The following is a 26,869-nucleotide window of genomic DNA, read 5'->3' on the forward strand; positions in this document are numbered from 1 at the left end:
ACACGGCTTATTAAAGCAGAAGGTATCTGCACTAATTCCATCTCGGTTGCTTTCCAAGGTTGCAGATTATCCATAATCGGTCTGTGAACGAAAATACTACAATGTGAATGAGAATACTGCAACCATATCAGTAAACAAAGAATACTGATACCAAGTCATTAAAGGCTGCCGCCACCCCCCAGCGAGGACAGGCCTGGAGCCCAGCCACAGCAGCAAATCACAATGGTGCCCTCTGAGCAGACTCAGAATAAGAAAGGACAGGCTACTGGCCTGAGATAGCTAGGTGCTTGTCTAAAAAATGAATTCAGTGAGTCCTAATATTTGCTTCTTCCCATTCATACAAAATCACTAAATTCGTGAACTTGAGACACCTGGCTTTCTTTAGATAACAAGCAATCTTTTATTGTTCCAACAACCTGGTCTTTGTTGTAAAGCTCCTATGTATCCTAGCTCTTCCTCAACCTTTTGGAAGCAGTCCCTCAGAGAGTTCTGAAAGGCTGTCATCCTGGCTCGAGTCCTCCCACCAAATAAAACAAAACTCTTAACTTTTAAGCTGCACATGTATTTCAGTCAACAGTTTTGGACACCATGAAGGGACCCACAGCAGATTTCTCTCCACCTGAACTCTCCAAGTAACCGAAGCCTTGCTACCAGCACTGGCCCTTTGTGCCCATCCGCCTCCTCGGGGAGTCCAGATGAATTTTGCTGAGTCTCTCCTGGTTCTCAGATCTCACATATTGGTTGATGATCCTAAGTTTTATCTGGCGGTGTATCCAGGTGCGTGGCCCTCCAGTTGAAAGAAACTGAGGTGAATTACCCACCCAGTGGAGACATACTGGGTGGGGCCTGTTTGAAAGATAACAGGAAATACCCACCTTGAGGATATGTCCAAAGTGGGGCTGGTGGAAACATATGAGGGAAATACTCACCCAGTGGAGACATCCCGAGTGGGTCCAAGTTGAAAGACACTGGGTTCAGGACTGAGTGGTTAGGTAAGTGGCTGGTCTAATATTTTCCTCAATTTGGTTACCTCCATTGAATTTTTCAGGATAAAAGTAAAACTCTTATGAGGAAATTTTCAACTCAAAAATTCGGACCATCCTCCTGGCTGGTAACAGCATTCTCGGGTGACAGAGAATCTTCCAGGAGTGGTAGAGACAAAGGCTTCATGCCACAGAGTTGTCCCTGTGGGAAATCTTACTAGCAAATTTATTGTGAGAACCCGACCTTACAATGGGGAATAGAACTTTCAAAAAAAATAAAGAACAAAAAAGAAAAGAAAAAGAAATGACAGATTGCCAGTCTCCAACTACTACCCCAGCCAGATTTATGTACATACAAAACTTACAACATTAATCGGGAATAAGAAAAAAAAAAAACTCACTCTGAAAATAACCAGGCCTGATAAAAATATTTTTTGGAATTCTGAACTTATAAAAACAAAATCCCCTTTAGGGGGAACTTGGATTTCTCTTCCTGTGTCCTTGAAATGTAAATGTTTTATCTTTCTCTGGGTGTTTTAAGTGTGTGTATGTAAGTATATATATGTTTAGTTTAGTTTTTAAAGGAAACCTTGGACTCTGCTGTACAAAGTTTCAAGTATTGTGTACATATGGTGGCCACACAAATAAATTGGGATTCTAAGCAATTCTTTGATTGTACCAATTTTCAGATATTTTGCCATCTTAAACTTTGCTGCATCAGCCTGGACCACGAAGGCTTTAAGCTTTTGGAGAGTAAACCTTTGAATTTTATTTAGGCAACACCCCGACTCTCATGTGGAAGGGCCTCTTCACCTTATTGGTTTAAAATCACTATATATATATATATATATAAATTGGTGGCCATATGATGGATTTTTTAATTTGGAAAAACTTTTTAATTGGTGAAAGTTTAAAGAGATCTCATTATAAACAGCTGTTTTATTGGTACCTATTAAAATAAAGTTTAAATGCAGAAAATTATATCTAATGGTTAACCTAAGAACTCAGATAAAAAAATATAACTGGTTTGAAAAGCTACATTTGTGTTTTTCCTTTCTGATAAATGTTTCTATAGATGCTAATAAAAACTTAGAATAATTAATGTTAATTAGGTTGAATAACTGGAAAAATGATTGTAAAAATGTCGAAAAAACAGATAAGTAGCTTATCCCAAAACAATAAATATTTTTATATGGTTATTTTGAATGAGATAAATAAAATGGACATTTTTGGATTTACATACAGGGTTTTGATACTACACTACGTAAAGTTAAAAAAAAAAGGACCAAAGAGATCACCTACTCCCCCTCAACATTAAGGTTTAAACAAGTCCGTTTTATTTACCACAGTTAAAAATATATTTATATGTAGACTGAAATACTTGATCAATGATTGGGACAACAGACCAATAAATGAAATTAAAAATCGAGAAGGGCCTAAGCTCTTTGGCTGAAACTTGGGCATCCTAGAGACTTCTATAAAATTATATACAATGCAAACACACAAAAAAAAGGTTTCTGGCACTCCTTCTAGAAAAAAGAATTATTGATTAAACTTAATAAATATAAAAATTAAAGGTATAAGATTTAATAAAATTGAGATAAAAGTTTGTGAAATTGGTATATTTAAATGGTCTTTATATAAACCTTTTGCTTATGTTGTCGGATAGATATGTTTCAGTGGAAAAACGCTTCCCCTTCTTGGTATTATAAGGCTGGGCACATATCTGTCCCTCTGAAAATATTAATTGAACAAATTAAAGGAAACCAATATAGTTACATGAGCCATCCAATATAACGTAAAACTAAAAACTAATTTGAGTGGCTAATAAAAAAATATAGGTTTACCCTGGGTTTAACTTATAACTCAAGGAAAAGAGACCTTAATAAATGCCTTATGCAAGCTTTGGAAGACATAATAAAGAAAACCTTAAAGTTTTATTACATGGAATTCTTTGTTTACAGCTCTTCTCACTGATACAAAAATGCCAATTAAGGAGGTAAAATTGGGTCTGGGTGACAGAGCAGTTCTCTGGGGACATGGAAGAGAGTGTCTTTGTCTTGAAGATCAGAAATATAAATACAACAAACAGTGACCTAGGACTGAGCTTAATTAGCTCAACGAAATAAAACTTGAGGCCAAGAAATTTTTGGCATTTTAGAACTCAGAACTCTGACGGGTCCTTCAGACTTTGTGAAGAAATCTTAACTATCTGTTTCATAAATAGTAAGCCTTAGTGATTTGAGCAAGCAAATTCAGCTTACTCCAACTATTATTATAAATATCTTATAAGTAAGTTTTTAAGTGAATCTATGAGATCTCTAGCTTTTGTCTGTTCATAAGCCTGCATACAGATTATAGAAGTGAGATATTTCTACTGCTAAAAAAAAAAATTCAAAGTCAAAGAGCTCTGCTTAATTGACGTAAAAATATACGAGCTTAAAAATTAAGTATTTTTATAATAAAAACTTAACAAATTGACTTTCAGCATCATGTGAATTGGAAAATATTCAATATTAAGATAATATTTGATATTGTTTAGTTTAAGTATGTTCTAATTAATATAGACATCTTTAAAGTCATCAATATTATGTATAATACCTTTACTGTACCTAGGTTTAATGAAAGTCAAATAAGATCCTGTTATATCTGTTGCAGATTTGTCAAAAAAAAAAATAACAGTAATGTGCTGTGGTAAAATTTTAAGTAAATTAAATGCAAATGAGATGAGAGCTTTGGGTAAATATTTAAAATATATTTTTAAAATGTATGCTTAAAATAATGTCTAAATGTTTGTTATCTTTAAATTCTAGAGTTGTGCTAAATTAAGTTAAATGACAAGATTTTATTAAATATCTATGCCATTGTCAGATAAAATAAGATTGAAATATGAATTACTTAACATTTAACTTCCTCTTACAGTGAAACTAAAGGTGTTTAGAAATATTAATCAATGGTTGGTGCCACACAGAAATGGTCTCTATTAGTAAGGGAATGATCTCAGTATCCTAGGAAAGTAATATAAATGTGTAAAGGAAGATGTAAGAATGGAATTATACTTTGTTAATGAAAAATAGTGACTTTCTCCTGAAGCTGGTTACTTCTGAATGGAAGACAAAATAAGGGACACATCTGTGGAAGGCTTGTGGAAAAGGAACCCCGAGGAAAGTTTTGTACGTGGTCAGAATTGGCTGAGTTTAGAATCAAATTGGGCAACGCAAATGAATCTTAGAAGTAAGCTGGTACAAGATTAGATTTGGTTTTCTCTCTGTTAAGAGGAAAAAATTTTCTTAAAATATTAATCCACCTTCAGTAACAGATTGTAAAACTTCTTATACCACTTAGCTGACCTGTTCTGCCTTTACGTTGACATATTTTCTTGTTAATGAATTAGTACTACTTTACAATGATCTATATGTTTCTCTGATCAAGTGTTCTGAAATCTTTCAAAAAGCTCCCCAAATATAAAATTATAATTAATTACATTAAAATTAATTTAATTAATTAAAATTCTTTTAATCTCTAGTTAAGTTTGGGATGCTACAGAAGGCCCCTGAAACATCCCAAAGAGAGATTTTTAACTATAAGGTTTCATTTGGCATTTTAAATAACATGGAATTGTCAAATGAATCATAAAACTTCTAAGGTTATATTGAATGAGAAATATTATTAATATAGGTATTGTAGAAATTATATGGACTCCCTAAAATTCTGGTTTATCTGAAATGTTACCAGTGATAATTATGGGTATAGTGAACAGGTTTCTTTATTGATTATAGTGTAACGGTGTTTAACCATGCTTTTAAATATTTTGTCATTTATAGACAGTTAATTGTTTTCTTCTGATGGTTTTGCAAAATGCTTTCTCTTCAAGGAGATTTACTGATTTCTAATAAATTTCAAACTACAGCACTGAACTAAACTGGGTAAGAAATTTTAAAGTTCTAATGAAAACTCTCATTAAAAGAATTAGTTACATGGGACTGAGTAACCTGGTGAATATGGTTATAATTTTTGATATTGTTTGAAATACTACTGGCTTTTAACCTGTTTCCAAGACATAAAGAATCTCTTCTCCTTAAGCTAGTTATGGTTCACAGCAATTTGATAAATTATACCTATGTATACAGACTTGGAACAGTTATCTTTTCTCTCTATCTGATCCCTCAAAAGACTAAAAATACTTAGGTCCCCAGTGGCTCTATCAGACAAATTAGAGAGATCATCTCCTAAGAGATATAGGAGTATAAAGGTATTTTAAGGATTTTAAAGAGAAAAGAATTTACCGAAATCTGTAAGGCAAAAATCCATGAAAAGCCTTGACGTGGCTTTCTTGGTCTTAGAAAACCTTATTAACATTTTACCCTGAGACTCCATATTAAAACTTCCAACACAGCCAATTTAAAAAAGCCTATATGATCAAATAATCAGATTTAACTTGTAAAGAAAGTAATCTTGATTTGGCTATATTTGAGAAAACTGAGGGTAACTTTAGAGAGAAAAAAATTATATTTTAGTGGATATTAAATTCTAGTTTTGTTAATTGAGGTCCATATTTACTAAGACACTTCCCAGATCATTCCTTGCTGTTATGTCACTTTACTGTACAGTTTAATTGAATTATGAAAAGAATACTCTAGGTTTGTTTCTGAAGCTCAGTAATCTATCCTTGGGTAAAGTTCCAATGTCTCATGACCTGCAGCCAGGGGATTATACATACTGCAACAGGCATGACTTAAAGAACTGTCTCCAACCTGAATGGAAAGACCCTTTTTCAGGTACTCTTAACTAGACCATACAAACCAAAGCTGAAGGAAACGGAGTCTCGGATTCATTTCCTATCAGAAACATCCCCTGCAGTGCACTGGCCTATCGAGCGCTGCTCACCTTAAAACAATGCCCAAATGGAGAAAAAGCTTCCAGACCAGGATGAGAAGAAGACGACATCTGAGCCAGACAGCTGACCCAAGACACCAGACCAGGCCTGTATAAAAATTACTTTGATAATTTCTCCAACCTTTGATTATGAACTACTCCACTTGTTAAGTTTATGATAAATTACCTATGTCTAGTACTTCTGTGTTACCTTGGTGGGTTTCCCTACTCCAAGGCTCTAACTAGATAGCCCTCAGAAACGTTATTCTAAAAAGAAATTATAGTTCTGTTTAGGCCACTGTTGATCTTACAAGGTGGGAGATTTCACCTGGCCAATTAATACCTGCCCTGACCCTGACCATAATTATGAACTTTCTCATAGGATCAAACTCAGAAACACAAGCAAAATTTTAACCCAAAAATACAACTTCTCGACTATTAAATTCTTACTCATGACTTTATTAACGTTACTAGCTTTATTACTTATATCCTGTCTATTTTATAAAATTGTTGTCTGTTACATTTCCCAATGTGTAACTAGGCCCACAAGATTGATGATGGCTAAACATCTTGAAGAAAGAGATAAAATTTATAACCCTGAATAAAATAAATATAATAGTGTGATTCTAGGTATGGAAATGAGCAAAGAAGTTTAAACACTTCCTGGATCATAATAGACTAGTAAGACAGGTGATCCAGAGAACTTTTAGTATCAACAGGGCCTGATAAAAAAACTAACACCTTGAATGGCAACTCAGAAGATTCTTCACCTGAACTAGGAATGAGCCATCCTAGCACCGTGGGACAAAATTGGTCATGAAATGTCTCTCAAAATATTGGTCGAATTTAGGACCAAGGGGGAACACTGTGAATGAAAATACTACAATGTGCATGAAAATACTGCAACCATGTCAGTAAACAAAGAATGCTGAATCCAAGTCATCAGCGGCTGCTGCCAACCCCCAGCGAGTACATGCCTGCAGCCCGGCCTGTCAACCACTCACAGTGGTGCCCTCTGAGCAGACTCAGAGCAAGAAAGGACAGGATACTGGCCCTAGATAGCCAGGTGCTTGCCAAAGGAATGAATTCAATGACCCAAATGTTTGCTTCCCACCATACATAGAAAAGCAGTAAATACTTGAACTTGAGATATCTGGTTTTCTTTAGATAACAAGCAATATTTTATTGTTCCAATTACCTGGTCTTTGTTGTAAAGATTCTATATATCCTAGCTCCTCCCCTACCTCTTGGGAGCAGTTCCTCAGAGTGATCTGAGATGCTGTCATCCCGGCTCGAGTCCTCCAGCCAAATAAATCAAAGCCCTTAACATTTAGGCTGAACGTTTATTTCAATGACGTTCCAGAATAGACACAACTCATCAATTCTGTAATGGAACACACTGAATCAGGAACCAAAAGCGTGTTTTAGTCAGGAAAATCTCCAGGTTCCTATTTCTTCCTGTCATTATACAATCCCTCCAGAACTCATTACTTTGCTGTCTGCTCCTCTGGCAACCAAACTCAGAGAAGAGTCAACTCAGCAGAGCACCATGCTGGGGAGAACACCCCGCAGAAGCACTGCAGGCTGCCTTCCCTCCCGCATGCTCTGCTGATCCTTGGTGTCCTCCGTGGAGACCAGGCCAACAGAGCTGTTCCCAACAGCTGCAAAGTCGCACACGTTAAATAAATCATTTTATTTTATATGATATTATACGTATATACCCATCCCTGAAAACAGCTTTGCCAGAAGCCCAAATCTTCAACAATAATCTGCAAAGGCAAATCAGGTCCCCAAGGGAAAACATGTCTTAAGTCGATGCAAAGGCCTCCAAAGTCCTCTCCAAGAATATAAACCAAACTGCCTGCAGGTCTGCAGCTGCAGGCGGTTACATGTCTGCTTTTAAAGCAACCCCTTCCTGCCCTCGGGTGCTACAATGCCCTTTTATGCCCTCCCATCGCAGGGCAAGAGCAGCCGCTGCAGAACCTTGCAGGGCAGCACTGACAGGACTGGACAAAGAGGATCAGAGCTAAACTAAGCCTTCTGATGACACGAGTTGTCACTCTGTCACTTTACAGATGAAGATATATATAGAGAGAGGTGGGGTGATAATGCTCAAAGTCACACAGCTAATAAGTGACAAAGTATATAACTCTGCTCCTCCCTCCTGTGTGACGCCCAACTGGGACACCCACAGGGTTCTCTCGTGGCTGCCTGAACAGTCTTTTCCTATCACTCATGACACACCACAGTGTCTGAACTTAGCATGCTTTTGCAGCATCTTTTCCCTCCAGTTTCTCAGGAACAAGGCTGTTCGGGCCTGTATGAATTCCGGCTTCCTGAAATCTCCATGCTCAGGCTGGTCTTGCCTGTGCATCTGGCATGCTGCTCAGAGGCTTTTCCTCCCCTGCAGGAGGACGTTTCTAATCTTCACAGGGACACAACCTCAGGGGAGCTCTCCTCTCGCCCTCAGCACGGCAGGTGTCCCAGACCTCATCCCGAGCAGCCCCATTAGGACGGTGTCTGCCCAGCTCTGCTAGTCAGAACAGCAGCCTCAATGCCAGGGATTATGCCCAGGTCACACTGCAAACCTACTGCCCGCCTCACAGCCCCCAGCCAGCAGGTCACCTGGAAGTCACAGCAAGTGCCCCACCCAATCCAGAAGTCTCTCCTTTTGCCAGCACCACTGATGACTGGTTTCCAACCTTTGGTCAGTTTCGCACAAAAGAGCACCTTCTACAGTGAAGCGGGTGGTTTTTCTTCTGCACCTCATCCTTACTGGAAACGTAAAGGGAAACCAAAAGGCCTTTTCTCAACCCTTTTCTGATGAAACCCTCCCACCCACAATACTCATATGCTCAAGAGCTTTGGATCCACATGATTTTCTTTCCCTTATGCTAAGTGGCTCAAAAAACTGAGGGATTCTTTCTCCTTTGAGGGTATTAGCACTCAGTTTCTCGGCTTTAATCTGTTTTTGTCTCTCTCTTCAGTGACCCTAGCAGTTGCCACCTCTTACTCCCTTCAGCAGCCTCCCTCCCAACATCTAGTCCAGGAAATCAGCTGTGATGAGGGGCCCGGGGGCCGTCACAGAAGATGCAACTAAGGCAGAGAGAGGCTACATAATTTGCCTAAGAAATCACCTTGAACCACCAACAGAGTGTGTCACCTCCCTCTGTTTAACTCTTATGCTAAGCAAGTTAACTTTTTGTAGATTATGTTTATAAACAGATGAGGTATGAAAATACATACAAGGGCACACATCAACTCTAAGATATTCATTAACTCCACTATTTTGTTTCTATTTATTTTATTTCTATTAAAAAATTAAGAACCCCTGCAGTCAATATAGCAAAATGTTACTGGGTTTTAAATCCAGAATATAGAGGGGTTGTGTCATTACTTATTCTTATATGTATATTCACAAGACAAAATGATTTGAAAGTCTCTCTCCTCGCCCCCTACTCACTATTGGCTCTTACCAGAGCTCCCAGACCACACATCTAAGAGCCTTTCACTTTACCAACAGCTGAACTCATCAGTTTTCCCCCAGAACTCCCTCTGCAGCTTTCCCTCCTCAGAACACAGCAGGACCATTATTTAACTCATTAATCCACCCAGAAACCTGGGCCTTACTCCATCCTACCTTCACAGAAAGCATTGACCCTTTCCTCTTTACCATCTAAACATGCCTTCAATATGTTCGCTTTTACCCACTGACCGTCCCACCGCTCAAGTGGAAGCCAACAACACTGCCCACCTGGACTCATGAGTCTCCCAAGTGGCCCCACAGCCACTCTCCCCTACTTGAGACAAATGGGATTGTGTCACTCCCACGCTTTTTGGACTCTTTTCAGACCCTCTGTTCTTAGAAGAAACTTCAATTTCTTCACCTGGTGAAGGTCTTTGCCATGAAACTATCAGCTCAGGAAGGGCAGGACATGCCCTCGTTCCTCGGCCACACCATCTGGCAGAGCATCAGCTTGGGAGGATTGAGTTCTTAGCAAACTAATTCACTTATCCATACAAACCCATGGTACATTAGAAAGATTTTAGATGTTGAGCTCGACTATTAATTTGGGGATTTTGCACTGGCAACCTGCAAGTATATATTCTAATCATTGTGTCTTCTTAAAACCACACCCAGATAAAAGGAGTATTTGTGGAATGTCTTCGGAGTAAAAGGGACTGTACTTTTACAGATTTTATGTTTTATACTATGAACAACCCGGACAGGGTCACAAATGGAACCGTCTCACAAGTGACAGAAGACAGGTGAGACGCATATAGCAAAAGGTCACAAAGATGTAAGAGCAAAGTTGTTTCTCCAACCCCCGAAAAAATTCCTCCAAGAACTGAAAACTAAGAATTTTGAAAGTAAAATGCTATCATATAAAGAAAGAAAATAAATAATCCTCTTCATCAGGGTTTCTAGATCTGACTGCAGAGTTATTAGCAGGCCATACTGAATCCTAGCACAGAAAAATCAGATGGACTAGTGGTAAGTTCCAGGAAAACGGCAGTAATTCCTCCACTTGAAAGAGGACACACACTCACTTGTTGAAGGTGATTGTAAACCACATTCTGCAGAAATTCAGAAGACTCAGGCACCGCTTCTAGATGGTGATGACACGGAAGGACGGCTTGGATGCATGCTTCTAACTGAGTCACCGGCATTCTTACACTGCAGGGGGAAATGGAGGCCCTCAGCCAAGAGCAAAGATGTTCCTGTCATGTATCCCAGGCCGTGCCTCGGGGACTCAGTGTCCTGTAGCAGGCCGTCCCCAGGCGAGGACCCGCAGCGTGGCCCAAGCAAGCAGGAGGGGCACTGTGCTTGAGAAATCCCATCCCCCATGGGGGCAAGAGGGGCTGGTGGGGTTGTGTGAACCTATAAATGCTCATAGAAATACACCTGCATACATTCAAGTGATAAAATTAAAAGTAGCAGGCTATTTAACAAAATTTCAATTGTCAGTGTTAATTTTACCATTCCATTCCGCTTGTCCCCTGCACACTGAGACAGGCTTAGGCTGTCTCACACCTGCAGCTCTGATGCAATAGTTGTGAATTTATTTTACTTTGCTGCAAGTGTCTTCGCTCCCAGTGTCACTGTGACTGTCGTCTCTTAACACAGTCAGGTATCTTCCTGGATCTCTCCCTGAGTTCCTTGCTCCTGCTTCTCAGATCCTGAGATAAAGAACAGGTGAAGGCACATGACTGGAAAAGTCAATGTTGACTTGACCAAAGTCCTCAGTGACCCCCTAGGTGAGTGCTGCCCACCCCTTACCTTCGATTCTCAAGGTTCTGCCCAGAGTGACATCCAGACAGGAGAGAGTCCTGGGCCCTATTAAAAGCTGTGTGGCTTGGGTGCAGGGAAAGCAGCAGGAGCTTGTTCCGTAGCCGGTCCCATCCACACCTCTGCTCCTCTCTCACCCGAGGCCCCGCTGCCAAGCCCCCAGGCTCCCTGAGCTTCTGTCCTTCTCTTCTACTCTACTTCAAGCCCATTTCCTCTTCCTTTATTCCCTGATTATCCCCAGCTGGAGTGATTTTTCTATCATAGAATCTGAAAAAATTTCCTGCAGCTGAAAAAGAGGTGCCAGAGGTCAACGCCCATATGGTGGTTCCTGAAGAGAGCCCCTTGTTAGGGAGACCCTCACCAACACTCACGGGGCATCAGGCATGTTGCAGGGTGGACCACCCCCAATAAGAGTTTGCTGTGACCCCAAGGCACGCACAGCATCCCTGCTCACTAAAATATAGTTGTAGTCCTTTATTAAGAAGCAAAAATAAAAAAATTGCTCATGTTTCTTAGTAGAATTATTTATGAGGGAGAAAAAGAAATTGTAATAGAAAGAACAAATTTCACTCCATGTTAGATGTGTTCGTTTGGCTTTAATCCTGTACCTTGTTTTCTAGGCTCAGACTTGCTGTTTCTGCACCTTTTGTAAAAGAAAGTTGCCTTTAGCCTGAAATATCCAGGAGGGCCTATTCTCCCGGCTCTGATCTTTAAGAATATTTGCTCTTCTACACTTATGTATAGATGGCAAGTTGTAAAATAGTGAATAACCTTTCTTTTTTTTGGAGGTTATACGGGGGCACCATAATTTGACCCACATGGACAGCTGCAGGAACAAAGGATTTCAAGGACAAACAATTCATACAACAAGAAGATTGCAACAACCAGCCACATCCCTGCCCCTTTTTGGTATAAAAGGAGACTGAATTCTGCCCTGGGGATGAGAGTTCTACTGGATAACAATATGCCATTTCCTGGGCCTGCCAGCTTTTCAAATAAAGTCTCTTTCCCTTACTCCAACATCTCATCTCCCGATTTATTGGCCTGTCATGCAGCAAGCAGAACGAGTTTGGACTTGGTAACAAATTGACTGCCTTAGAGGTAGTATGTCTCCACTGTTTCCTCATTTCCAGTATGTCACAATCTATCAATTTTATATGCTTTTTAACAACACGAACAAAAAACCTATTATAAGGAATTGATTCCACAGAAATAAAATTATTTCTACTCCTTCAAAACTTTTTTCTATTTTAGTTTGTTTTGCTTATTGAAAAGAAAATAAATTCAAATCATTTTATATCATGTATTTTTATAGCTAGATATTGTAAATACTACAAAGATATTTAAATTGCAATAAAATTGTTCATATATTAGTATAAAGATATATACACAATCAATGCAGATTAGGAAAGGAGTAGATATTTACTAAAAATCCACTGCACATCCAGTCTTTTACAAGCATATCCTGGAATATAAGCTCTATTATCCAGGGGCCCCCCACCCCCATTCTCACTGCCGTGTCCCTTAGTAATCAACTACCAAGGCACCAGCATAGAACCATGCGATCGCTATTTTAGGTGTAAATGAGGGAATTAGCTCATTCAATTCTAAAACAGAAACCTTAAAATAAATACTGAACTTATTTACAGATAAACAAATTTGGACACAAAAAAGTACAGTTTCTCCCCAAATTCACAAAGATAATAACTGGTAAAGGCAAGATTTGAACTCATCTGCCTTGAATATAAAGCTAAGGTGGAAATCCCCTTCGACTGTGGAGGAACAGCAGCACAACCTGTCACCTTATCTTTGTTCGGATCTGGCTTTAGACAGCCTGAGACAGCACCCCATTCCTATGGAACTCGAGGGCAAACAATAACAATAAGGATTTTATATTCAGTAGTTTCTTAGGTCTCAATTATATAAAGTGTCAGCAGGTCAGCAGAAAACTCTGGGAAATATGAGTGGGTCCAGAGCTTTTTGCTGATAAGAAACTCAATCTATCAGGACAGAGTGACCTTCCCATGAGAGGCCTCATGTACATAAACTAAAGGCAGCTGAGCAATGAAAACTAGCAAGAACATGGAACTCAAGCAAGAAGGATCCCTACCATTCCCTGCCCAGTTGCCTCTTCACCCTTGTGGACAAGATGGCAGAAGGTCCAGGTTCTTGTCCAAGTTACAACATCATGGATTCTCACCCATAATATATTACGACTCTATTCTGTCTTAAGTCCTTTCCAACTAAAATATGATGACACCAATATCTCAGCAGAATGTCTATGTCTCCACTTTCTCTCTTCTATTAGGAGACTATATCTATGGCTACAAAGCAGAAATTCAATTAAAAACACCATGCACGAAGCCTGGTGAACGTCTGTGTAAGAGACACTGTTCTCACGCTCAGTGAGTGAAAACTCAGAAAAAGTGGTCCTTCTCCCTCTGCAAGTGGGAGGGAGGCTGATTGTGTGTGTGTGTGTGTGCACGCGTGTGTTTGTAAATCAAATACAATGTATTCTGGGATGTGCACAGATTTTCTTTATGTTACTATCATTTCATGAGGATGAGCCAACCTTTAAATTAATTTGAATCTAGTATTCTGAGAGAGTCTCAGGCTCTTTTGGTGGAGGATGGGAAAGGGGAAAGGAAAGGAGGAAAGAAGTAAATGAAGCAAAGTTGTAAGAATACTGCTAGGGAAAGGCATGTCATTAATTTTGTTCCTACTTGCATCACACACAAATTAGGGACTGGCTTTCCCCCATGTCTTGTCAAGCACTGAGTTGCAGAAGAACAGCCGACAGCCCATTTCTCACTGAGCTTGTGACTGTACGTGGCATCTTATAGACACTAATTATTTAACCTGACCAAACAATCTAGCAGCAGGCTGTAATTCTCCTATTTTGAGAGATAAGAAAACAGGAAGTGAAAGAGGGTATATAGCTTGACAAAAGTCAGAGGACAAGTAAACTAAAGAGGATGAATTCAAACTCAGATCTGAATGCAGAGTCTGATCTTCCCACTCCCAGGGCTGGAAAATCCTTAACACACAGGGTCCCCAGCTCCTCTGCATTGTTCCTGGCACCAAGCATTTCCCATGGTGATATTCTCCAGTTCTCAGACACAGCGCTCTGTGCAGCCAATAACCTCCATTCGACCTTGATCATCTACCTGCCATGCCCACCAGACTTCACCAGGCAGGAAAGCTGGCTTTCAACTGCATACAAAGCCACCCCTGGTTTATCCTGGACTCTTCAGCGGCTTTTCCAGCGTAAAGGCAGCCATGAAAGTGCTCACAGTTTGTACATGAGCCACACTACCTCTCTCCATCTGTCTCCTCATCTATACTACTTTGCTATGACCATTTTGAGAATCTTGGAAACAAATTTTTAAAAACAGAAAAGAAAGGATTCTTTAACTAGTACTTAATACTTACAATTTTAAATGAGAAGTTACAAAGTGAGTATTTACAAACCGAATCTTCCTTCCTAGGTGTCAGTTTTAACAGTTAAAAAATATAATAGCAAAAAATTCTCACTTAAAAAATTAACAAAATCATCAACAATAATCTGGAATAAACTCAAAAACAATGCCCATGTTGTACATGGAGAAAGTACAGGACTGTACTGTGGGGTAAAGTAAGAGGTGTGAAAGTAGAGACATCAACATTTTGTATGGAGGAAAGCAGTTTTGAAAAAATGTACGTTCTCCTAAGTATAATTCAAAATTACTAAAAAATCCCATGACAACACTTCTTTTTTTTTTAACTTGAAAAATTATATTAGAATTCTTCAGGAATAATAAAGTCATAATACTAGCCAAGAAAATATGGGATGGTAAAGAGAATCAAAAAAAATCGCACTGTCAGATATTAAATATATTTTTACAATATGTAAGATATAGTGCTAGAGTAAGAAAGTAAGATTGACAGAAATAAACCATGAGCTCAAAAAGAGACTCTAGTGTACATAAGTATTCTTTACAGGTGTGATTTCAAGTTAAAAAGCAAAGTATGAATTCAATAATTGTCTTGGGACAATCAGAGAATCCCCTGGAAAGAACAAATTCTATTCCAGTCATAATGACCGCAAGAAAAATTACAGAAAGTGATGTGAATATTAGAAAGTACTAATAACAGCGAATATAATTCTTTGCTCATATTAATTCAACTTCTCCTCACTATAACAAGTACCATTATCATCTCCATCTTAGAGATTAAAAAAACCTACAGAAGAAATTTATACCGTTATAAGAAAGTATTTCTAAGAATAATATCAAGGATAAAACCCAAAAAGAAGACATTTACTATCTTAAGATTATTTTGGGTCACAACAAAAATGAACCTACTGAACAAAATGAAAGGCAAAAAATGACAAGGAAAAGCTCTCTGATACATCTTGATGAAGACAAGGGGTTAATGTTCATAATATACATAGAGCTGTCACAAAGCAACAAGAAGCTCCCTCACTTAAATGTGTTCAACGGACAAAAGAGATCATTCACTTTTTAAAAGTCAGATGGCTAATGAGTGAAAAATGCTCAATACCTCACTGGTCATCAAGTGTAAATTAAAACAATGAAAAAGTACTTTTGCTCATCATATTGGCACATATTTTTAAAAGATATTCTAGCTAGTGTCCATGTTTGAGAGAACAAACTGTGAGCGATCTTCTGGAGGACGACATGTCAATGGATATGTAAACTCTGAAAAACGTGTGTACACACAGGCTGAACTCCACTTTTAGGAATCGTTTCATTTAGAAAAAATCAGTTCAAAAAGATGTACTCATCAGAGCATTTACACAGCACTGTTTAAAATGGTGAGAAGAAAAGCTGAAGTGAAATCATATCCAGCGATAGAGAATTGGTTACATAAGTTATTCTACATCTTTTCATTCCCCAAAGGAGAAGGAATTTCTAGATTCACTTGAAAGGAGCCTGTGATTTATGTAGTTGTCACATCCAAGGACTAAATTTCCAGAAACCTTAACTAGAGAAATACTTATACAAGATCACAGGAATGTTTGTATAAGGATTCCAGTCAAACACCCTTTCTGACAGTGGAAGATGGAGAAAACTTAAGTGTCTACCATCAAGACAATGATGCGGTAAATCACGGCGAGCTGTGGGCACTAAATTTCCGGTGTTTCGGCGTGGTCCAAGGCCTTGTCCACAGTACTCTCCCACGAAAGGTGTCCTTACACAAGAGACCAAACCTGCACATCAGGAAAACCCTCTACTCTATCTGAAAGGACCGGGTGAGTCTAGAGGGGGAAGAAGTCAATGATATATACCTGAGTGAATAAACCGAGCTGCAGAAAACATATAGTATGGCCTTATTTTTCAATAAAGCATATATACACTCACATATACATAGATTTCTCATATTCGTGATGTATGTGTATATATATATGACATAGGCATAAAGGTCATGAAATACATACTCCATATTGTCAGCAGTTTTTACTCTTTGGAAATAAGGGGAAGGGAAGTAGGGGACTTTCGGTACCACCACAGTTCTCTTTTCAGTATTTCAGTTAAGTATACTTGGAGTTTAAAAGTTTATTTAAGTCCAAAGTAAAATGGACGATGCCTCCACAAGACAGAATGCTATACTGGTCATTAAAAATCATGACAGTGGAGATAGAATATTGTAGAAAAATGTGTAATAAGCCGAATGGAAAATGGAGGTCTCCATACAGAAAACAGGCACACAGTGCTCGCTGGTTTTTATGACAGAGGTAATACACACTGATGAAAAGAACAGAAAATAGATGTTAAAGTGTTAATTATTATCTCTGAGTACTGGGAACAAGATAGACACTTTTGACACTTTTTTCAGACTTTTATATTAAATACACACTATTTTTCACCTGAAAAAAGCATTTTTTGATGTCTAGTACCACACATTGGAAAAAACACACGAGTACTTACATAAACAAATAACTAGGAGACACCGCAGCACCGTCACGCAGTGTAGAAAGGGCGATCCTGAATAACACCACGCAGTTACATAAGGACCCACAAAGTGAGAGCACCCCCTGTAACAGGGCGCCCCCCCTTCTATTTGTCAGTTGTGTCTTCAGGGCTGAGGCAATTCTGAGCACGGCCAGTGTCAGTGCTGGTGTCTGGATGGATGCCACTGGAGGTGAAGGCACCTGCAAGCTGAGAGGAAGAACAGAAATCATCCTCTGCTTTTTCTGTCTTGTTTCTTTGTTACTTTTAAAGAGAGGCGTAAATAAGATAAACTGAATCTTCCCTACTGAAATTTCAGTAATGAAACCGTTTTTAAAGTGTTCACAACTTATATTCTGCCTATGACTGTCTTTTCAACAAAGCATCATATTTATTAAATGTTAATTAACTCAGTTAATTAACTACTTGTTGAAACCAATTAAAGAACATGAAATGCACTACGTGAAAGCACCAAGCCTGCAGTGACTAGCTCAGCTGTCTTGACGTCAGTGCAGTCAAACCCCACCATCCCGTGGCCCTGAGCTTCTGATGCTGGTAAGAGAGCACGCTGCTGCCTCAGATGGAAAGAAACGGTGAAAGCATTTTCTGAAATCTACAGCACTGACAAAACATAACTGATTAATCCCAGGCTCCTTTGAGGCTGTCATTTTCCGTTTCTGGCCAACACCCGTTAATGAGCAGAACCACCCCATTCCCGAGTCATGGGACTCACGTGGGCAGAAGTTTTGGAGAAATTTCCAGGTATAGAATGTAAACCAACTATACATAAGACTCTGAAAAAGAAAAGATGCAATACTTTGATTTTGGAAGACACTAAAATATTCTCCTAATCCTTAGTATTTGGAAAGGCTGGGCTTCTACTAAGCCACTTATTTATTTCACAGCCAATGAGCATCTTCCACAAACCCTGTTTCCCTGTGTCTGCTGGGAACTTCAGGCACATTGATGCTGTCTATCTTATAAGTCACAAGGCAGAGGCGTGTGTCTCACGCCTGCAAATCTCACACAGACTCAACTCCTAGCCTCACTGTATGAACTTGGCCCCATTTTCTCACCTGTTTATTTGGTATCTGTTCTTCTGTAAGCTGCCTGAAATGCTTCTTGGAACAAGTCAGAAGAATGAGTGGGTAGAGAAATGGACAGATGGACAGGTGAGAGATGGGCAGACAAACAGAGAGTCTCCAAGAGAAGGGGAGCAATCAAAATTACCTATGCAAAACCCTCTTCTAGTCAGGGAAGGAAACCACCACGGAGAAGTGTGAAGAGGCAGGTAGCTTAGGACTGTTTCCTGGATTCCATGAAAAGTTACACCAAGAGATGAGAGGGTAGAACTATAAATAATAAAAGAAAAAAAGCATGCATGTTTGAAAAATATATCTACATTATGTACTTTCTAAAGAATAGAGTCAAATCAGCAAGGCCCAATAACACAGTCCTTGGGTATTTACAGAAGTGAGAATCCCATCTCCAATTCGCAAGGCATCCCTTCGGAGCACTGAGAATCTACACGGTGTGGTCATAAAGCCATCACCGCAAAAGCTATGCTATCCTGCACTTACGAGGAAAGAGCAGCTGTGCTCGGTCTGCCTACACGCGTCTTTTACAGCCCTCAGCACCTCTACGGGGGAGGGACGCCTAGCGAGCCCCATCTCTGCAGGACAGAAAACAAGTCCAGGAGAGGCTAAGCCGACCCACCAATTCTCCATCTCACAGGACTTGTCACTCCAGACCCGGACTCGAACTCGGACCCACGTTTGTAACCACAGTACTACAGTACTTTATGTGCTTTTTGTGTGTATAATACATTTGTTTCTGGCATGAAAGGGTATTTAATAAATGATCGGTTGTCTTGTCTATCTCATTAGCTCACAATCTTTATATTTTTGTATTGTACTCTTCCCCTGGAGAAAGGAACGGAAAGAGCGGGGGTCAGAATGAGGTGGAGCTCCATTCTTTATCTGTTACCTCATCTCATCCAAGTCCCCAAACAGGGAGAAAGAGCAAGTGTTCTCTTCATCATTTAAAGAGAGGGCTCCAGTGATGGTGACTTACTCAACTCCAAAACCAAGTCTGGGGGAAGGGCACATGCAGCAACGAGAGCAGTATCACCTGTAGGAAGGCAAAAAGAGCTCAGGGGATGGCTCAATGGGTCAGCCTGATTTAATTTCAATCGATAAAACAATAACACACTCTAAAAATATTAGCATACAATGGATTTGCTCTTTCTTGACATCTAGCAAGTTTCCACATCTCACATGTAACATTATCATGAACTAGTGAAAGGAAGAGTCCACAGACAAGGAAAATCAATGCCACAGGCAGGCTGAAACCCAGGCTGGAGGAAAGGAAGAGAAAGGGCATAGTTAAGAAGAGGGGAAATTCTGGGAAAAATACATCATCACAAGGACTCTCAAACATCATCCAGCAATCATATAATCATTCTTTCAAGAGAGAGTTACTTAGGTCCTATTTTGTGCAGCATTGTACAGTGGGCGAAGCAAGAGCACAGCGTCCGGTGGCAGCAAGTTGCGGAGCTCCAATACACTTCTGATCCCGGTACCTTGCACACTTGTCCTCAGTATAAAGGCAAAAAATATAGTAAAATAATCCAATGTAAACTCTATGCAATGCTGAAAAAAAATTAAAGAAGACCTAAATACCTGGACAGACACACCACGCACATTCCTGGATCAAATGACAGCATTCTTGGTATGGCAGTGCTCCCCAGAGCGATCCATATATTCAACGTGGACTCGATCACAATCCCAGCGGGTTGCTCTGCAGAAACTGACTATCTGCTCCTACAATTCATATGGGAATTCGAGGATCTCAGTAACCAAACCGTAGTTGAAATAGAAGAACAATTTGAGAGGACTTGTAATTCTCAATTTCAAACCTTACAACTGTATCTCCAGGTGAGATTAGAGGCCATTTTTAAGTTATAATTGTGTTTATCCTTATTTTCTAAATTCTGTACAATGAATATACCTGTTAGAATAAGAAATATAAAAAGTAAGGTATTTTTTAAAACATGCAAACCGATTCATTCATTGGGAAAAAAATATTTTGACTATAAAGATGAAAACAAATATCTAGTGAAAAAGGACTATTTAAAAACAAGAGTGCATTTACATTTTTCGTAAATTGGAACCTGAAAAGCACAAACACATCAAGTTTCTAGGGAGAGTGTTGCAACATATTAATTGTTATTTCCAAAATTCTAATTGAACAATGAAAACTCAAGAAAGGGAAAATCTTGATTGACAGCCAACTGCAAACACATGGAGATCAAAGGCCTAGAAATCATAGTTCCTTTAACTCTGCTACTAACTCAATAGGAGAGGAAATTCCTCACAGAGGGGACAGTGGAATCCCATGCATAAGACAGGATACACACTACAAACTGCACTAGAATTTGGGGTGGTTTCCTTAGAAGAATTCTAAAGTTACAACATTGCTGAAAAACTATAAAAACACTGACAGACAGATTAAAACACACAGTCATATATATTATATAGAAAGATATGAAGTCTGCTCCCATGTTGCATAGAAATACGAACATATTTGTTCATTTATGGGCACTGATTACTTTATCCCAGGTAGAATATTTCAACTAAAATAGATAATCAATAATACACTCCTCTTGTCAAGGCTAGTTGATAAGTTACTCTGCTATGTAAGCATAATGTGTCTAAGATAGATTTAAAATTAGTGAAAAAGATTTTTGTATGGTTTCTTGAACCCTTCTCAAAACACCAAGCTTAATTTTAAAATAAATCTGAGCAGTATTTCTATATGATCTTTTCCCTCGTGAAACGAACAACACAGTCTGTTGTCAAAATTCTTTCCTTACAATGATTCACGAGCACCGTATCCTCACAAAACTGCTGGACAGCAAGGCACTATCCAGACACTGTGACAAAAGAAATGAAACACAAGGAAGACAGTGACCCTATTCTGCAGGGCTAATAATCTGTTCCAACACCGGGTTTTTATTTGATTGGTTTGATTGGTTAGAAAAATAAAATCACTCAAGTACATTCTTCTTTGAGCATTATGTAAATCATGACTCTCTTTTTAGTGTCATGAGCAGGAAAGACTTGAGCATGAATTGATTAGATCAACTAGGCACAATCATCACTGGAGCCTGAGTAATAAATAAGTACATGAGACCTAAAATAAACCTACACAGATCTCTACAAGGAAAATGAAGAGGTGAGTTCCCCAATGAGAAAACAAACAATCAAGAAATCAAAAAAGGAAAACTTTTTCATTAACGATTCCAGGCAGTAGTGGAGCATGGTGGTGAAGATCACAAATGCTGGGGACAAACATGAGGGTCTGAAATCCCACAGCACTGGGTAGCTGTGACACTGATATTTCAGTGAAATTTTCTGCAACTCAGTCTCCTATCCATAGACTGTGGACAACCACAGCACCCATCTCCTAGAACGGTCTTAAGAATTAAGTTATTTTTTATATAAAAGTTTAAATAAAATACCTCAGATTTTAATTACCCCAAAAGCTCAAGGAACAAAGAAAACAGTGATAAATTGGAGTTCATCAAATGTTAAAAATTTGCTTCAAAGGACACCATCCAGAAAGTGAAAAAACAACAGAGAGGAGAAAATTTTTTCAAATTATTTATCTGATTAAGTATTCAGATAAAATAAAAGAAAAAACTCCTACAACTCAACTAGAAAAAGAGAACTCAATTAAAATGTGAATAAAGTATCTGAAAATGTATTTTTCAAAGAAAATATACAAATGGCCAATAAGCACAATCAAACGATGTTCAATATCATTAGCTGTAAAAGAAATCAAGTCAAAACCACTAGGAGAAACCACTTCACACTCACTACAATAGGTTATAATAAAAAAAATGTGTAACAAGCACTAATGAAGACACAGAGGAAGCGGAGCGCGCAGCCCTTACTGGTGAGGATGTAACACAGCGTGGCCACTTTAGAAAACAGCCTGGCAGGTCCTCAGAGAGTTGAACATTTGGTTTATGAATGACCCAGCATTTCTGCTCTCTGGTCACACAAGTAAGAGAACTGAAAACAAATGTCCACATAAAAACTCCTACAGGAGTATTCACGGTGCCATTACTATTCACACCCAAAAAGCAGAAACAACACAAATGACTATCACCTGATGAATGGGTAAACAGTGGGGCCCGGATATACAGTAGAATATAATTCAGCAATAGCAAAGCATAGAGTACTGACCCAGGCCACAACCTGGAAAAACATTGAAAAAGTTACTCAGTGTGAAAGAAGTCAGTCACAATAGACAGTTCCATTTACATGAAATAACTTGTTTTACATGAAATGTCCAGCACAGGCAAATCCACAGAGAGAGAACAGTGGCTGCCTGGGGCTGGGGGAGGATAAGGAAGATGGGAATGACTGCTTGTGCATACAGGGCTTCCTGTTGGGGGATGAAAATATTCTAAGATTGACTGCGATGCACAATTCTGGGCATTGAGTAAAAACCGCTGTACATTTTAATGGGTGAATTGTATTAAAACTGTTAAGGACAAAAGCACCTAGGGCCAGAACCTTCAAATAGTAAATGCAAATTGCTAACTTTTATTACAGGAAGAAGAAACTGCCCTCAGCATGAAAGCAGGAGATCGGCAAATGTGGGTTAACAGAATTGGACAAGAGCATTTCACTTGAAAGAGTTGCTGAGTGTACACGAAATATTCAGAAATAGGAAAATCAGCTTGACATCACGAAGAAGCATTCTGCTTCAAATGCAGATCAAGGATTCGGCAAGCCCAGCTGCTAGAAATAACCAGAGAAGAAACCTGGTTCTTAAAACAAGCACCAGAGCCAACAAGGAAATGGTGGTGAGGAAAGCAGGCAGCCAAAAATCTGGAACAGTTTGCTACAAATAATTTCTCCATTGAAAATTCAAAAATAAAATGAAAGTGATGCAATGCTGAGCTGGCCTCAAGTTAAAGGGCTTCCTCTGTTGCTCGACAGTTCTGTAACCCCGAATATGAGACTCAGGAGAATCAGCATGGCTCCTGGCAGTCCCCAAGTGACTGCCCACCAGCACGCTTACCACCATCACATCTGCCAGGGTTGTATTGCACAGAAGAGACCAACTTCTAAAAGGCCCAGGAAATGTTGACAAGGGAAGAAAAGGCTGCTGTCAGTCCTGGGACAGAGGCCCTGTGAGCAGAGGCCAGAAGGCTGCAGGTGAACTGGAGTAGACCTGGGGCAGGAAGGGACCACGGAAGAGCAGATCTCAATTTTCTACTCTCTCTCCCTCGGGTAGGAGAGATAAAGCCTGCATTCTTCTCACCTGGAACTGTGGGTTCTGGCTGGCAGAAGTCTTACGTACAGGGAATGAATACTCAAGACTCTGTGGAAAAAGTCAAGAAAGCGAGAGGGCGTAGGGACCCAACTCCACGATTCTCTCAAATGCTCTCACATTTATTGTGTATAATCAAAGGAAAACGTCATTAACAGTTGTGTGATAGTAAGCAGGAACTTGGGGAAAGAAGGATGAGACAGAGATTGTAGAATCCACCATGAGTACAAAGGCTTAGTGTATCTTTAGGGAAGTCATGGGGTGAGGGGAATAAGATACATTCTTTAGACATGTGAATTACAAAGCAGACCACCAGACCAGCTAGGTCCTTGTTTGGGGGATAATAGAGTATCTAACTGCACACAAGCCCAGCCTTTATAGCTGAGGGCCTGGGTCATTGCTTTGCGATGAGCAGAGTGCTATCTAAAACCTCATCTACGCAAGCAAAGCATTATCTCTGCTTTTTAAGGCAAGGAGACAGGAGTGAGTATGCACAGGGCCCTGCTTGCAAAGCAGTTACTAAGTATATGTTTTCTTCTTAAATTTGACAGGCGGCTGGGGTCTGTTAAAATTTGTTAACCCAATCATGGGCTCCCACATGGAACCATTATGGAGGACACCCTAGGGTGACAAATCCTGGCTCTGGGTCTTTTCCTGCCAGCTTCAGCCACTCTAGCAGAGTCTAGGCACATTCCTGAATAATGATCATACAGAACCACCCACACTGTTAACCCCTGGTGCTTGAAACTTAATTTTAGCTCTACACAACTTAACGTAGAAAAGTTTCAGAAATAAAAGATATTATATTTATTTTATATCTCATCATAGGACTGATTTTTCTGATTGCTCTAAGCTGCTTCTTCTTGGTAAAGCACCTAATTCTGCAGGTGAATTCAGTACTTTCTTTGGGCATAACTAGCCAGTTTGGGCTCGCTAACTTCTATTGGTCAAATACCGATACACTTAATTGATTTCATTGTTAATCAATTTCAGCTGGGAGCAGATGGAGTGTCACTCTGTTCCTCAGCCCACCCTCAACTCTTTATCATCAGCAACTCAGGCCTCCGGAAACCAAAAAAAGCTTTTGTTTCCCTTCTACAGTTTCAACAAACCCAACAGGATACATAAGCCTGGAGAAAGAATTCAAAACAAATGTTAAAACAAAAAATCAATAAACCTGAAGCAACTCCATCTCCGAATCATGATACACAATGACATGAGATTAAGTGTGTCAGGCACAAAGCATGGGTGAGCCTGACCACCTGATTTCTATTCTTCAAAGGAAGGAAAGTTTTCCTATTTTTTATTATCACTCTGTCATTGTTTCTGATTAAGCCAAAAACTAGTTTATGAAATAATTAAGCATTGAAATAACAGATTTTGGTTGTATCAATTACAGAAGGCATTCAGAGGTGTTAGGAAAAACCACCTCTGTAAAAAATGTCTTCCACTGTGAAGAACATGTATACAAAATGCAACAGAGAATTCAAGCTCTTGTGGAGAGGAGTAAAAGCCACAGAAACAAAGCAAAGTCATTACTATGAGTCAACTCAAAATTCACTGGACAATCATGTTCAATGCATTCAATGAAATTTAAAGGCATACTGCAAACCATACACTTAATGATCTGCAGGCTAGAGGAAGAATTTCTCTCTTTAACACACAAGATTAATCAACAGGGTGCCCCACCAAACAAGGACCAAAGAACAATCAGGTTTTTAACAATTCTGAAATATCAGCATTTTCTAAAGATCAAAATCCAGAAATTTTAAACATTCATTCACACCACAATGAAACAAGCACTTAAAAAAAAAACCCAAAGAAAATAAGCACGTAGAACATGTACATAGATCAATGAGTATTTCTTGTGATGCTGGAAGAAACAGGCTATAGTCTTTTGCTTGAGAAATAAAACTACTTTTAAAGATAAATGCTAAAACACATTTCATCATTCATGTTGCCTTGAAAAATCTGAGGCACTTGTATCTGATTAGAAAAGCAATTCTGAGTAATAGTGTGTTACAATTCAGTGCCAGTTTGCTTTAGAAGAAAAGAGAAAAGAAAAGCTACTGTTTCTCATATCCTGCACAAAGTGTGAAGTGTCTCCCTGCCTCTTTCTCCTCCCGTTTTCTAAGCTCATGCTTCCCAACCCTTCTGAAACAACTATGAGAACCTCTTATTCCCGCCAATATGCCAAATGACAAAAGAAAATCAATTTATTTGTGTAAGTATATGCTTATACCTTGAACTGGAAGAGAAAGATATCAGAAGTCTATATGGAACTTATTTCTACATTCCTGAAATCACACACACAAACGTTCACACAGACACAGACACAGACACATACCCCCTGGATTACTGGGAAATTCACAAGGTTATGATTTCCATCTTCTAGAAGATAACTTTGTAGTTAGATTAAAATACAAAACTGTCAGCTTTGGAAAGCCTTGATCACCTGCTAAACCATCCAAATATCAAAGAGACCCAATTAGCCTTCTCGGTAGAATGTAATTTCCCATGATGGCAAAACATACCCTAAGAAGTACTGGATCCAAGTCTCGTGTTTATCACTAGCTATGATCGTTTTTAAGCACATTAACAGATTCAGAAACCTATGTCTCAACAGCATTTATTCTTATTGAAATAGTATACGTGTTCAATTGCCTATACAGAGACCAGGTCCCATGATGGAGTTTAAGAGCTATTTTGTGTATTGCAATATTTATTTTTAAGTGCAGACAAGGAGGGTGGGTATTACTCAGTTGTAGAGCACCTGCATAGCATGCACAATGTCCTTGCTTCAGTCCCCAGTACCTCAAAAAAATAAAATAAAATAAGGGCATATTTAAAAATGAGTAAAGTTATAAAAAAATGCAGACTAAAAACCACTGCAATCTAGGAGACACAATTACAATAAAAAAACAAGAGTTTCTATCAATTATTGGCTATTTGCCAGTCACAGAGACAACCAGAAATCACACGATGATTCTCAGCAACCCTACTAAGTAGACACGGATGAGAAACCAGGCTCTGCGGATGAGGAGACGGAGCTCAGAGGAGCTGGGGACGCTGACCGTCCTGCTTCCCATGACACCACATCAGCCCAGGGCAAGCGCTGATGAAGCTGCAATGAGGGGACACCCAGCTGCATGGAACCTTGGGGCACTGGGGAGTCCCAGAAAACACTAAAAACTGTTCAGTGAAAAACCAGCTCAAATATAATACACTGTGCCACATTCTTTAAACAGGGAACATGACTGAGAACTTTTTGATGCCTCCGTGTCCTTTCTGCCATCGTCAGTTACTTGCCCTCACAGCGTGACCAGTGATGAACTGGACCCCATATGAAGTGCACTCAGATGGCAGAGCATTTGAAGCTGTTTTATGAAGTTTGTAAGACTCTGTCTATGCTTCACAGTGGC

General features: G+C 39.3%; 1 protein-coding gene and 1 long non-coding RNA gene across 2 annotated transcripts in view; one reads left to right on the forward strand and one right to left on the reverse strand.

Annotated features, from left to right (window-relative positions):
• LOC140701209 (trafficking protein particle complex subunit 9-like) overlaps positions 1–26,869 on the reverse strand; it is a 722,564-nt gene that overhangs the window by 680,722 nt on the left and 14,973 nt on the right. Inside the window, exons 3-10 of the mRNA XM_072976650.1 lie at positions 20,017–20,108; positions 19,781–19,921; positions 19,086–19,229; positions 18,330–18,451; positions 17,833–17,893; positions 17,079–17,309; positions 10,840–11,039; positions 10,410–10,536 (exon numbers count right to left, since the gene is read on the reverse strand). Of these exons, the coding sequence (XP_072832751.1) occupies positions 10,410–10,536; positions 10,840–10,847 (135 nt within the window). The 5' untranslated portion in view covers positions 10,848–11,039; positions 17,079–17,309; positions 17,833–17,893; ... (2 more) ...; positions 19,781–19,921; positions 20,017–20,108. The remainder of the gene's footprint in view (positions 1–10,409; positions 10,537–10,839; positions 11,040–17,078; positions 17,310–17,832; positions 17,894–18,329; positions 18,452–19,085; positions 19,230–19,780; positions 19,922–20,016; positions 20,109–26,869) is intronic.
• The window catches only part of LOC140701224 (uncharacterized), a 60,960-nt gene that overhangs the window by 1,825 nt on the left and 32,266 nt on the right, over positions 1–26,869 (forward strand). The gene's annotated exons all lie outside the window — the stretch shown is intronic.

Source organism: Vicugna pacos, chromosome 14 (genome assembly GCF_048564905.1).
Source record: "Vicugna pacos chromosome 14, VicPac4, whole genome shotgun sequence".
In the NCBI taxonomy this organism is placed as follows: Eukaryota; Metazoa; Chordata; class Mammalia; order Artiodactyla; family Camelidae; genus Vicugna; species Vicugna pacos.